The 11,782-nt window shown below is 62.1% G+C and overlaps 1 protein-coding gene across 1 annotated transcript in view; it reads left to right on the plus strand.

Annotated features, from left to right (window-relative positions):
• Positions 1 to 2,208: 2,208 nt before the first annotated feature.
• LOC121664429 (genetic suppressor element 1-like) overlaps positions 2,209 to 11,782 on the plus strand; it is a 26,289-nt gene continuing 16,715 nt past the window's right edge. Inside the window, exon 1 of the mRNA XM_042027733.1 lies at positions 2,209 to 2,506. Within this exon, the coding sequence (XP_041883667.1) occupies positions 2,209 to 2,506 (298 nt within the window). The remainder of the gene's footprint in view (positions 2,507 to 11,782) is intronic.

The following is an 11,782-nucleotide window of genomic DNA, read 5'->3' on the forward strand; positions in this document are numbered from 1 at the left end:
CCATGAAATTCCCCATTAACTGGCTGTGACCGGAGGGTGGAGGGGGGAGGAAGCATCCCTCACTCCTCTGCGCTCAGCCTGGGAGCACACACAGCCTGTGTGTGTGCCCAAGGGCAGCAGGGACTTGTTTCCTCCGCCGGGGAGGGGGATGTGCCCCATGCTTTGCACGGCCTCACTAATCCAGGGGGGCTACTCATCGTCCGGGTGCAGGGGGTGCACCCACGTGCTGGTGGGGAGGGAGTCCTCATCCCCATCCCCATCCCTGCCTGCCAGCCTGTCCCCGTCCCATTGCTTTGATTTATTGCTCTTTTGGCGGAGGGCAGGGGTGGCGGGGGTCGGCAGGGGCTGGCAGGGGTCGGGAGGTCGCGCCGTCGGCCGCCCTTTGTTGGTGTCCGGCACAATGACCCGGCGCAGGCTGTTTGCTCGGCGCGCTGGGTAATTACCGTGCCGGGGAGGATGAGGAGGTCAGGGCCGATGGAGCCGCCGTGACCCGCCACCGTTGAGCCCTGTGTGGCAGCGGCTTGTCCTTCCCCTGTCACCATCTGCTCGGAGGCGGCCGCTCGGAGCGGCGGGGCTGCGGCGCTCAGACGGACGGACAGATGGTGGTGGGTTTGAAGAGGTAGAGTGTGTACTTTGTTCTGGAGAGCTTGGAGGAAAAAAAAAAAAAACATTAGAAGGAGAAAAAGACAGGGAGAGGAGAAGGAGGGGACGTCCTCCTGTGTCCTCACCGCCTGCCACCGTGCCACATGTTGTAGTGGAGATTGTCACCGTGCCACGGATGGGGCTGTGAGTGCTGGCACCGCAGCGTGCTGCAATTGGAACGACAGGGAGGTGGCATGGGTGGTCACTGCCCCTCTGAGTGTCCCCTGTGCCACCACCCCACAGGATGCGGGGGTCCCTGTGGTGCTGCCAGGGTTGCCCTTATCCCCGCTGCGTCTCTCCAGGGCCTGACCCCAGTGTGCTGCCCGCTGGCACGGCACGTCCCCACCTGCCAGCGGTGCCAGCCAGGCCAGGGCTGATGCAAGCGTCATTCCCGGGCAAGCCCGGCCACTTCCCAACCGGCTGGGGCGGCCGGACCGGGGGAGGGGGGTGGTGCGGGCGTGGGGTCCCTGCAGCGGTGCTGCGGACGCCGGGCACAGGCAGGGCGACGCGGCGTCTGCCCGGGGCGCTCCTGACCCGCCGGACCCGCTCGGGGAGCGGCGGCGTGGGTTGGCGGCTTTGGCTCCTGTGCAAGAGGTGGGGCTGGCCGCCCCTGCCGCCTCGCCGCCGCCTTTTCCAGCGGCGCCGGCCCTCCGTGTCCCGGCATCGCCTCCGCGCAGCGGGCCGCGCTCGACGCCCATGCAACGGTGCCACGGCGGAGCCTGCCCGGCGCCCGCGGGCAGGGCGGGGGTGCTGGCACCGCGTCCTGGCACCCGGGTGGCTTTGCTGGAGCGCGCCGGTGTTGTGCCGTACAGGAGGGATTTGGCGCAAGCAGCGGGCGCTTGAGGCCACGGGGCACAGGCCGATGTCCTGGAGCGGGGATGTGAGTGGGCTCCCTGAGAAGGGATTCCCACGGAAGTCAGAGGCTCCGGGTTTGGGACCCTGCCCGCTGCCCGCCACCGTTGCAATTCTGGCTTTGCTGCCTTTTAATTACCGCCCGCGCCAGGCCTGGCCCCGCGTTCCACTTCATTACGCGATTGCGATCGGGGCCGCTCCTCCCTCCCGGCCGGCTCCGGTGGATAATTAGGTGTGTTTTCTCCCGCGTGCAGACAGACACTTAATACAGCTTTAATCACCTGCTCCAGCGGCTCCCACCCACCGCCCTGTGCCCGCTGCTGCTGCTGCTGCTGCTGCCCACAGCCCGCCCAGCTGGGTAATGACAGGCTGCGGGTCCCCAGTGGAACGCCCGCTGATAACCCCCGGTGCAAGTGGCCGGTGCAGGTGCCCAGTGCAAACAAACACCCCCTGCAAGTGCCCAGTGAACGTGCCCACTGCATCAGTCCTGTGCCAACGCCTCGTGAACACCCCTAGTGCAAATCATGGAGTTGTGGAATGGTTTGGGTTGGAAGAGACCTTAAAGATCATCTTCTTTCAACCCCCTGCCCCTGCAGGGACACCTTACGCTAGACCACGTTGCTCCAAGGCCTCTCCAGCCTGGCCTTGAACACTTCCAGGGATGGGGAATGCCCAGTGCCAACACCCAGTGCCCATCTCTGACGCAAATGCGCCATGCAAACACCTTGTGCAAATGATCAGTGCAAACGCCTGGTGGACATCCCCAGCACAAATGCCCCGTTCCAATGCCCAATGCCCATCCCTGGTGCCGATGCCCGGTGCATACACCACCCAGGTGGGGACCTGGTGTGTCCTGGGGCGCCGTGGCGCTGGCAGGCGGCACTGCCCAGCTCCCGGCCGGCTTCTCTGGAGCAGGCGGCCGCCGGCTCCTCGCAGGTGTACGCACAGACTCCGCGGCGCCCGAGCTTCTGTGCGGCGGGCGCGTGCCAGCACACTGCTGTGCCTTGCGAAGGTAGCAGCCATCTGCACTGTGATAAAAAGCCCTGAGGATGATAAATAGACAAGTAGCACTTTTATTGGATTGCCGTTCCGAAGCAGCCACTTTGGGTTTGGCACGGCGCTAACGACAGACTCGCCGCACGCTGTGCCCAGCCGCCCTGGCCGGGGGAAAGGGGCTGCCCGGCGGCGATGCCAGCGCCCGCCCGGGCACCAGTGCTCAGCCTGGAGTGCTCCCCCTGCCTCTTCTGCCCTTGGTTTTCAGGTGTGACACAGATCTGGGTGACCCGGGATGTGGCGGATGGGAGGGCAGCGTGGCTGGCTGTGGGGCAGGAGCGGGGCTGTCCAGCTGGCACAGCTCGGCACAGCATGGCACGGTGTCCCAGCTGCTGCGCTGGCCTCAGCATCACCTGCACAAAGCAGCTTGTTTGTCAATAATGGAGCAGGGAAAATTGCACCCGAAATGCCTCTCGGCTCTGCTTTGTGCTGCCTTAATGTGTCCACCCCGGAGGTGCCGGCTTGGCGGCGGCACAAAGGCTGCTGGAAGGGAGGGTAGGAAGGGATGGGGAGCTCAGAGAGGTTCCAGGGGCGATTTACTCCCCACTGCCCTGCACAGACCCCCAGTGCTAGGGTGAGGGGGCAGAGACAGGCTCTGACCCACGTGGTTGGCACCATCATACCCCCACAGCTTGGCCATGCCTGATGCCAGGGATGTCAGCCCAGTGGGATTGATGTGAGTCTTGGGGGCAGTTTTGGGGGGGCAGCATTGCTCAGTGCTTGCCCAAAACTCCCACTGCTGGGAGCGGGGTCCTACCAAACATCCCCATCTCACCGTGCTGGAACATTGCTCTGGCCTTGAGGATGCGTTTTCCAATTAATTCCATGTGAATCATGGCTGCACTCACCGTCCCACACTGCCTGTCCCACTAGAGCCCCGACATGGAGGTGACACCGGATTTTGGGATGGCGTGGGAAAAGCAGTGACCCCCTGCTTGCTGGTTTGGCTTGTGAGACACTGGCAGCATCCTTGTCCCTGTCTGTGCCCACCTGTGGAGGCAGCTTCTGCAGTGGGATGGGGCAGCTGGGGACACCATTTCGGGGGTGAGACAGGACAGACTGGGGACACCGGTTTAGGGATGCTGCAGGACACGACAGCTTGGGGACACTGTTTCAGGGCACAGTCTCCATGCTACAGGGATGACAAGGGGAGGCTGGGCTGGCAGCGCTGGGGCTGGGGGTGCTGACGGGGGGTGTCTGTCCCCACACCCTGCCAGCCCCCCACCTGCAGCTCAGGGGCCGCACGCAGCTGCCTGCCCGGGCGTGCATCCCAGGAATTTGGGAATGCGGGGGGGCCGGCTGCCTCCGTGCCCTCTGACCCCCCGGATGATACAAGCCCTCTTCTGTTTCTCCTCAGCCCGCCGGCGGGGTCAGCCTGACGGCTGGCGATGGCTCCCTCGCCGCGATAAAACAGCTCGTCTGTCACGACACAATAGATCCGTCAGGCTGCTGGCACGGCCCAGGGGACACGGCCCCGGGGCTGGGTGTGTGCTGGGGTGCGCCTGAGAGGCCCCCTCAGCCATGCTGGGGCTCCCCGGGGTGCTCAGGGTCTCAGCAGGGGGGTAGGGACAGGGACAGGACCCAGGTGTCCCGGCTGATACCCCTGCCAGCCCCTGCTCTGCCGCAGGGAGATACAGCCCCGTGTCCTGGCTCCCTGCCATGCCCGCTGCCCTCACTCCTCGCCATCCAAAAATACCTCGGGAGGCCCCAGCACGAGGTGCCCCTCATGCAGGGGGACGTTCCCGAGGGAATTGCTCACCTTCACCTATCCCAGTCCCACTTTCCTCCTGACTTCAGCGTCTTTTTTATCCAATTTTGCATCAGCTTCTCAATAATTTCTGGCATCTCACTATCCGGGATGCTGATGGGTGCGGGCTGGGTGCTGCATCCCCCTGCATGGTGGTGCAGCACCACCCCCTGGCATGGGTGCAGGACTCCCCCTGGACCCCCAGCCCCGACTGGGGTTGTTTTTGAGAACTCAAAAGCATCTCCAATTAGGAGCAGTGGTGCCGTGGCGAGGTGGCAAGGCACTGGGGCTGTCACTGTGCCGCCTTAATTAGCAGCGCCAGGGCAGGGGTCAGCACAGCTCGGCGGTCTTGACAAGGCTGCTATCAAGTGCAAGGAGGGAGGAGGAGGGAAGGGAGGGAAAAGCAAAACTCCCCAACTCAGGACCAGCCTGGGCGGCGGGGAGGGGGAGGATGAGCGCGCCGGAGCCACGCAGGCAGAGTTAAAAGGGAATAAAATGGTCGCTGTCACCCGCCAGCGGCTCAGCGCCGGGGCTGTGCCTCCTGCTGCCGGGCTGTGGGACCGGTCCTGGGCCCCCCCAGCAGCCTGAGCACCAGCCTGGGGAGGGGGGCACAGGACCCCTGCCATGCTGGAGATGAAGAGCTGGTCGTCTTTGCTGCAGAGCCTCAGTAAGTGACGGGAGTGGTGAGGCTGGGGGCTGTGGGACGCTCCTCCTATGGGGCACCCCCTCCTATGGGGCACCTCCTCCTGTGGGGACACCCCACTGCGAGGTCCCCACAAGCCGCCCCCTGCCCAGTCCCACCGTGCAAGGGGAAGTGGGTGGGTGGCATGGCCGGGGCGAGGGTCCCGCACCCCCCGGCCCCGCGTGCCGCCCCGTCCCCTCTCCGGCGTCCCCGGCCGCGGGGTCAGCGCCCGGCCGTGGCCAGGCTTAACCTCTGCCCTTACCCTCCCGACCTCCAGCCCTGTTAAAAAGGGTTTAAATGCAAAGTTATTTGATAGCTAATCCCAGCTATCCTGGGGGCAGCCCCGGGTTTTGGCGCTGGGAATCGCCCCGAGCCGGGACCCTCAGGTGGCACCGCTGGCGCAGCCGGGGTTGCACCGGGGCTGGAGGTCGGGCAAACGCGCCGATTAAAGTCCAGCGGGTGAAAAGAGCTTAAACAAATCCCAAATCCCTCAGATGCCAGATGAGGCTGGTCGAAATTTGCTCGGGAGCCACCATGGGGAGGGGGAGAAATGCTGAAACTGCTGGGAGCACTGGGGAGGCTGGAGCTGTGTGGGTGCTGGGAGGGCTTGGGGCTGGGCAGGGGGCTCAGTTGGTGTTGTGGGGGCCAGGTCAGTGTTGGGGGACCCTGTGTGACTTCCTGCCCTATATCCCTGTGCTGCTGGGCCAGGAGGGACCAGCATCAGGGACCCCCCCCCCAATTTCACCATCACCTCCCCAGTTTAGCACATCTCTCCTCCAAAATGCCGTTTGTGGGGTACCAAGGGGAGACACAGGTGGGTGTCCCCAATGCTGAGCAGTCACCCAGCCAAACTGTTTGCTTGGGAGCAAAAAATCCCCATTTTCCCCCTTCCAGGTGTCATGACATGGAGGTACTCGCTTGTCCCCAGGCCTGTGCCACTAAACAGGTCACAAGTCCCTGGCCTGCCGTGTCCCCTTGCTTTCTCCAAGGAAAAACATCTCCTTGGGGTGCCAGGCTGCAGCTTCACCCCTAAGTCCAGCAGGATATAGGGACTGAAGAGTCCGTGGGTAGCCAGATCCTGCCCTCCCGTTGTGATGCCCTTAGGGAAACTGAGGCAGACACAGCCAGGAGGTGCTGGTGTGGTGGGACCTGCGATCTGGGGTGCGATGGGGGCTGTGGATGGGAGGCAGCCAAAGGAGGAGGAACAGGGGGACAATTCCCAGCGACAGCTGTCTGGCCTGGGGCTGGGGTGGCCGGACGGGCTCTGTCCCCTCGGTCCTTACCTGTCGCCCTTGGCAATGAGTCCCCAAAGAACCATCCGGGCCAGCTGAACCCCAGCCCAGGGACGGAGGTCACAGATGCTGCGAGGAGCCACGCAGACCCCCCCAGGCCTCCCTTAATTGGGGAGGATGGATGGGCTGCGGGAAGGGCTGGGGACCCCTGTGCTCCCTGCCCAGTGGTTATGGGATGTCCTGCGCCCCTGTGCCAGCCTCTCCATTGTCGCAGGCTCCATCATCGTGCCCATTCCATTGTGGTGCACCCTCCTTCACACCCCCTTGTGAGCACCGCTGACAACCCCAAACCAGGCAGCTGGTGGCAGGGTGGGCTCTGTGCAGGGACCATCGGCCTCTCCAGCTCTGTCACACCCCACATCCCACATCCCTGCCCACCAAGGGTTAACCCTGCAGAGGCAGGATGCCTGCAAGCCGTCGTGCCAGTTCAGAAATGAATGTTGCCTTTAATATACCATCCTTCAATCCTTATCTCTCCTAATTTATTGGACATAACTGGTTGCGCTGATGGATTCGTGGCTTAGACCTTGGCTTCTAAATTTCAGCATTAATAATCTGCCCCTTCATTCTGCTCTCCAGATGTCTTTCATTTATCTGCTTATTCAGTAGGGGTGCAACCTCGCGTCCTCCGTGCCAGTGCTAATGTGGCCCGGTGACAATAAATTTGGACTTGCAATAACGTGGCCAGATGAATGAATTGACCTCTTGGTGACTGTCACTCCCAGCCTCCCCCCTCGTTAGGGACTGCTGGGGACAAGGGGGGCCCCAAACAACAGATGCTGATGTCAACCCCCTCCTCCTCGCTTTTTTTTCCCCAAATTTGGGACAATTTTTAGGGAAGCAGATGAAGGGACTCCTTAATCTTTAATCAGCTCTGGAGCAGGGCGAGGGCAGCCATCCCTGGGGAAATCCTAAAACCAGAGAGCCCTAATAAGGCCCCCCAGGGGCTGTGACCCCTTGCCCAGGTGGGGATGTGTCAGTGCTGCCGGGCTGAACCTGAACCGGGCAGGTTGCACACCTGAGAGCGTGCGGAGGAATGTGTTTGCTTAATTAATTGGCGGCGAGAGCGCGCCGGGGGTGTAAATCTAACGTGGGCCTTGGCAGCCTGCAGTGCTGCGCACACAAGACTAGACTTTAAATAAGGGTGCAATTATTGTTTGAATAATTGACGAACAACGGGCGCGCATCGGCGCTCAGCCTAATGGGCTTTGATCGCTCGCCAGGGCCGCCCGGCGCGCCGGCATCCCGCCCATGAAAGATGTGAGGGGTCCAGCTAGGGGTGCCGGGGGGTCAGCGGGGGAAATCAGGGTGCTGCTCCCCTCCAGGTGGGTTTTGTGGCGTAGATGTGGAAAGTGGGGTGTTATTCCCCCCCGCCCCGGCCGACAGCGTGGCGCCGCGGGGTCGGCCGGGGAGGAGGAAGAGGACCCTGCACGTAGCAATTGATTTAAATCATTTTAGAGAGGACCTATGGAAAATAAAAAGCCTTTAATCACATTTGTATCCATTTCCAGCCTCGGTAAATCAATTTGGATTGAGCTGGGTGCCACGGTTACAGCTGATTAGCGCGCGGCGGATGGGGTCAAATTAATGCTAGCTGGGTTCGCGTAATGGGGTCACTGTCGTGAGCATCCCTCCTCCGGGGGGCTGGGGTGGGGAGGAACATTTCGGTCCTGTCCATACCACGGGCAGCTTTTCCAGCAAGGAAGTGCCAGGATGTGAGCTCCATGCTGCTCCGTGCCTCAGTTTCCCCTTGCACCAGCATTAACCATTGCAGAGGAGCCAGTGAGCAGCACGGAGGATATTTAGGGAGATGTTGGGGTTGTCCCACCTTCTTCCCCCGATCCCACTGTGCATCACCCACGTGTCAGAGCCACTCACGTGTCCTCCCCGCTGCCCCACGGAGGAGCCATAAACAGGTCCCTGCGCCCCGGTGCCGGTTAATTTGTTTTCAATAGGTTCCAATCAATTAAACGTGGTCCTGGCGAAGGGAAAAGTGCCCCGGTAATTGGTGAGAATAAATCACTCGGTGCACGGCCCCGGCAGAGCCGCGGTGGTGCCTGGGAGCCTGGGCTGCAGCCGTGTGGCACTGTGGGGATGGGGATGCTGGGGATGGAACCCGCTTAGCCTGGCCAGCATTCCTGTGGGGCTGGCGTGGGATCCGCTGGAAATGGCGTGCTTGGAAGCTCCCAGCTCGCTTCCTTCGCCTTCTCCCTGCCTGCCCTGCCAGCTCCTTGCACGCGATGCCTGCCTGCACCCCGGGGCGAGGGCGATGCCTCCCTGCCCGTCCCCACAGTGGGGAGCATCCCCCCATCCCTTCGCCTGCCTCCCCCAGCCCTACCCCAACCCGGGCTGTAATTACCGCACGCTGTGCTTTGATTGCTCCATTCCAATTAATTAAACCCGGCGGTGACCCAAATTATGATCCCTTGTCTTGTCAAGCACCGTATTTTTAACCTTAACTGGCTGGGCTGTGTTTAGATTTCCAATCCGGGCAGAAATGTCACCCGGGGAGAGTGACTGGCATTGAACCCAGCCTTCCTGTGACGAACCCCGTAATTAGAAACCCTCGTGTCCCCGAGACGGGTCTTTAAAGCTGTCAGAAGCCAAGATCCAGCCATTTGATACAAGACTATCATTAGCTGCGCCCAACCTATTAGCTGCAGGTAAATAACAGGCTGTACCGGAGTCGGGGAACAGGCGGGCTGGGGAATTGGATGGTTCTTAATTAGGAGAAGCGGTGCGAGGGATGCTTTCCCCTCTAATTGCCTTCGTTAGCAGCCTGGGTATGTGTCCCTGTGCCTGGATCCTCTTTCCTGGCGCGGTGACGGCTCCTGCGCCCCCATCTTCCCATCGTGGTGCCCATGCCACCCGCTGGCCCAGCCATGGGACGGGCACCATGATGGGAAGGCAGGGGCGTGAAGCCATTTCCCAGGGTTGGATAGGGATTGATGGTCTCCGGTCCAAGCGGAGGATAAATCTGGGCTTGCCGCCGCTTTCCGAGGGCTTGTCTGGGTGACATATTCGGTTGGTTTGAATGTCTGGATGGAAAATCAATCACCGGGGCTGTTTCCGTCCCCCCTCTCGTGCTACGTTTTAATTTGCCAGGCTGCGGGGTCCGTACTCTGAGGATCCATCTATATTTGTGTCAAGTGCCGGCGTCTTTGTCTCCCCGGTGCGGAATTGTCCTTCCCAGCTCGTCACACTCTGCCCTGGTCATGGTTTTGGGGTGCATGTGGGCACTGGGGGGGTCTCCAACACTCCTGGGGTTTTTCCTGGTGTGGAACTGCTCTCCTTCACCAGATAAAGGGGCACGGAGTGTGGGGAAACTGAGGCAATTCAGTCTGCTCCAGGCTCTGCTTTGCCTGCTGGATGGATGAGGATCCCCATCCTGCTCTGCCTCCCCTGACAGCAGGTGGACCCCCCATATCCAGCATATGGGGGGGTCAGGAGACACCCGGCAGTGCCGCGGCAGCAGAGCCGCCCGCCTGGCCCTCGCCGGCCTGCCCCCGCCTGATCCCGCTCCTGCAGACGCTCTCCCTGACACCGGCTGACAAGAGCCATTTCCAAGATGGATTGATTCAATTTAGCACCGATTTTTTGCCGGGGCCGGTGACGTACGGCTCCCCAGCCGGCGCTGGGCAGCACGTGACTCCCCAGCGCCCGCCGTCATTAGAGCAGCTCAGCACCGGCTGCTGCAGCCTAATCAGCCCCGGCCGGCGCGGGAGGGGGCCGCATCCTGCCCTGGCACCGCATCCTGCCGTGCCGCGGCTCCGCGAGGCTGCCCGCCCCCGGCATTCCCACCAGGATGCGGCCCTGGAAATGTGGGGGTGGTGGGCTACCCAGGATCATGGCAGCTGGTACCCAGGGTGGTACCCAGGGATGCTGGTGTTGATACCCAGGGATGCTGGCAGTGGTACCCAGGGATGCTGGTATTGATACCCAGGGATGCTGGCAGCAGTACCCAGAGATGCTTGCAGTAATACCCAAGGGTGCTGGCAGTGGTACCCAGGGATGCTGGCAGCACCGCCCAGGGATGTTGATGCTGATACCCAGGGATGCTGGCAGTGATATCCAGAGATGCGGGTGGTGGTACCCAGGGATGCTGGTGGTGATACTCGGCGGTGCCAGAGCCGCTGGTGAGGCTGCGCGGGGGTGATTTTGTTTGTTCCCTCGTTTTCTGGGTTTTTCTCCAGGCTTGATGAGTATGTCTGGTTCTTTCTCGCTGTCTGTCTTCTCCTCTCTCCTTCTTTGGAGGCAAATGGCTGACTGATTGCTTTTCATCTCCCGCTCTGAGGAGCTGTAAGAGCTACTTTATACAAACATCAATTACAGGCACGTAATAAATTAAGGCTCCCTTACACCGAACCCATTAGAGTCCACTCTCATATCAAAGCGCTCCCATCACACACGGATTGGGGTGGAGTGGGGGGGAGGAGGGAGAGGGAGGAAAATGTCTTATTAGCCGGCAGATTGTTAGCAGAACACTGATTTAATTGTGTCCCCGCGCCCGAGCGCGGGAGGAGGACGGGGGGGTGCAGAGGGGGGGCACCCGGGGCCTGCCAAAAAAGAAATGCCCAGGGATTGTTCCCTTCCCCGAGGTGCTGGGGGGCCACCTCCCTCCCAGGCTTGTTCCCGTGCCAGCTCCGGCTGCCAGCGATTCTCCTGGTAACGGCCGAAGGGGCCACGTTTCGGAGGTGCCCCCCACCCCGGCGGGCACCGCGCCGAGCAGCAAAGCCCAGGGGTGGGTGCCCACCCTCCTCCTACCCCCACAACCTTTGGGGTGCCACCTCCAGCGCCTTGGCCTGGCTGGGTGATGCTGAGGGCTGCTGGGGTAGGGGGAGCGTGGCAGCTGCCTGGTGTCCCTGTGTGCCAGAGTCCTGCCATGGCACAGTGGGCATCGGGGCTGGGAGCCCTGGGCTGGGAACTCGCCCAAATGCCTCCCTGCATTTGGATGGTGCGTCGGCGTGTGGAGGTGGAAAAACAGGGGAGATGGGGGGCAGGCAGGAGGCAGGGAGCAAACTTCCCTGTAGGACAAAGGCGACTGCATCCGCCAGCAGCTCCCGCTGCCTCTGCCTGCGAATAAATAGCCTCCAGGCTGTCAGTCTGGCACTACCCCGGGGCTGGAGGCTCTTGGAGAGGAACGGAGCCCGGGAACAGCAGGCATGGCTGGAGCGCTGCCTGCCGGGGCTGTGCAGGCGCTGGCACGCCGCGCTGGCGTGCTCTGCCCGGCCGGGGCTGCCTCCCAGCCCAGCCCAGCGTGGTGGCCCAGGGCCTCGCCACACATCCCTCGGGATGGGCATGGCTCCCCAGGAAGCCAGGATGGGGACTGGCATGGGTGCATGGGGGTGCTGAGGTGTGCGTGGGGTGGAGCTGTGGGGTTGTACATGGATGTGTGACACATGTCAGGGCACCGAGGTTGCCTGTCCTCCTGCAGAGGTGATGCACGTGCACATCCTGTGCTGCGAAGGGGGTGTTGTGCACAGGGTGTGAGTGCACACACATGAATCCATCCCT

Source organism: Corvus kubaryi, unplaced genomic scaffold (assembly GCF_017639235.1).
Source record: "Corvus kubaryi isolate FWS band 111438036 unplaced genomic scaffold, C.kubaryi_AGA036_p1.0 37300, whole genome shotgun sequence".
NCBI classification, from domain to species: Eukaryota; Metazoa; Chordata; class Aves; order Passeriformes; family Corvidae; genus Corvus; species Corvus kubaryi.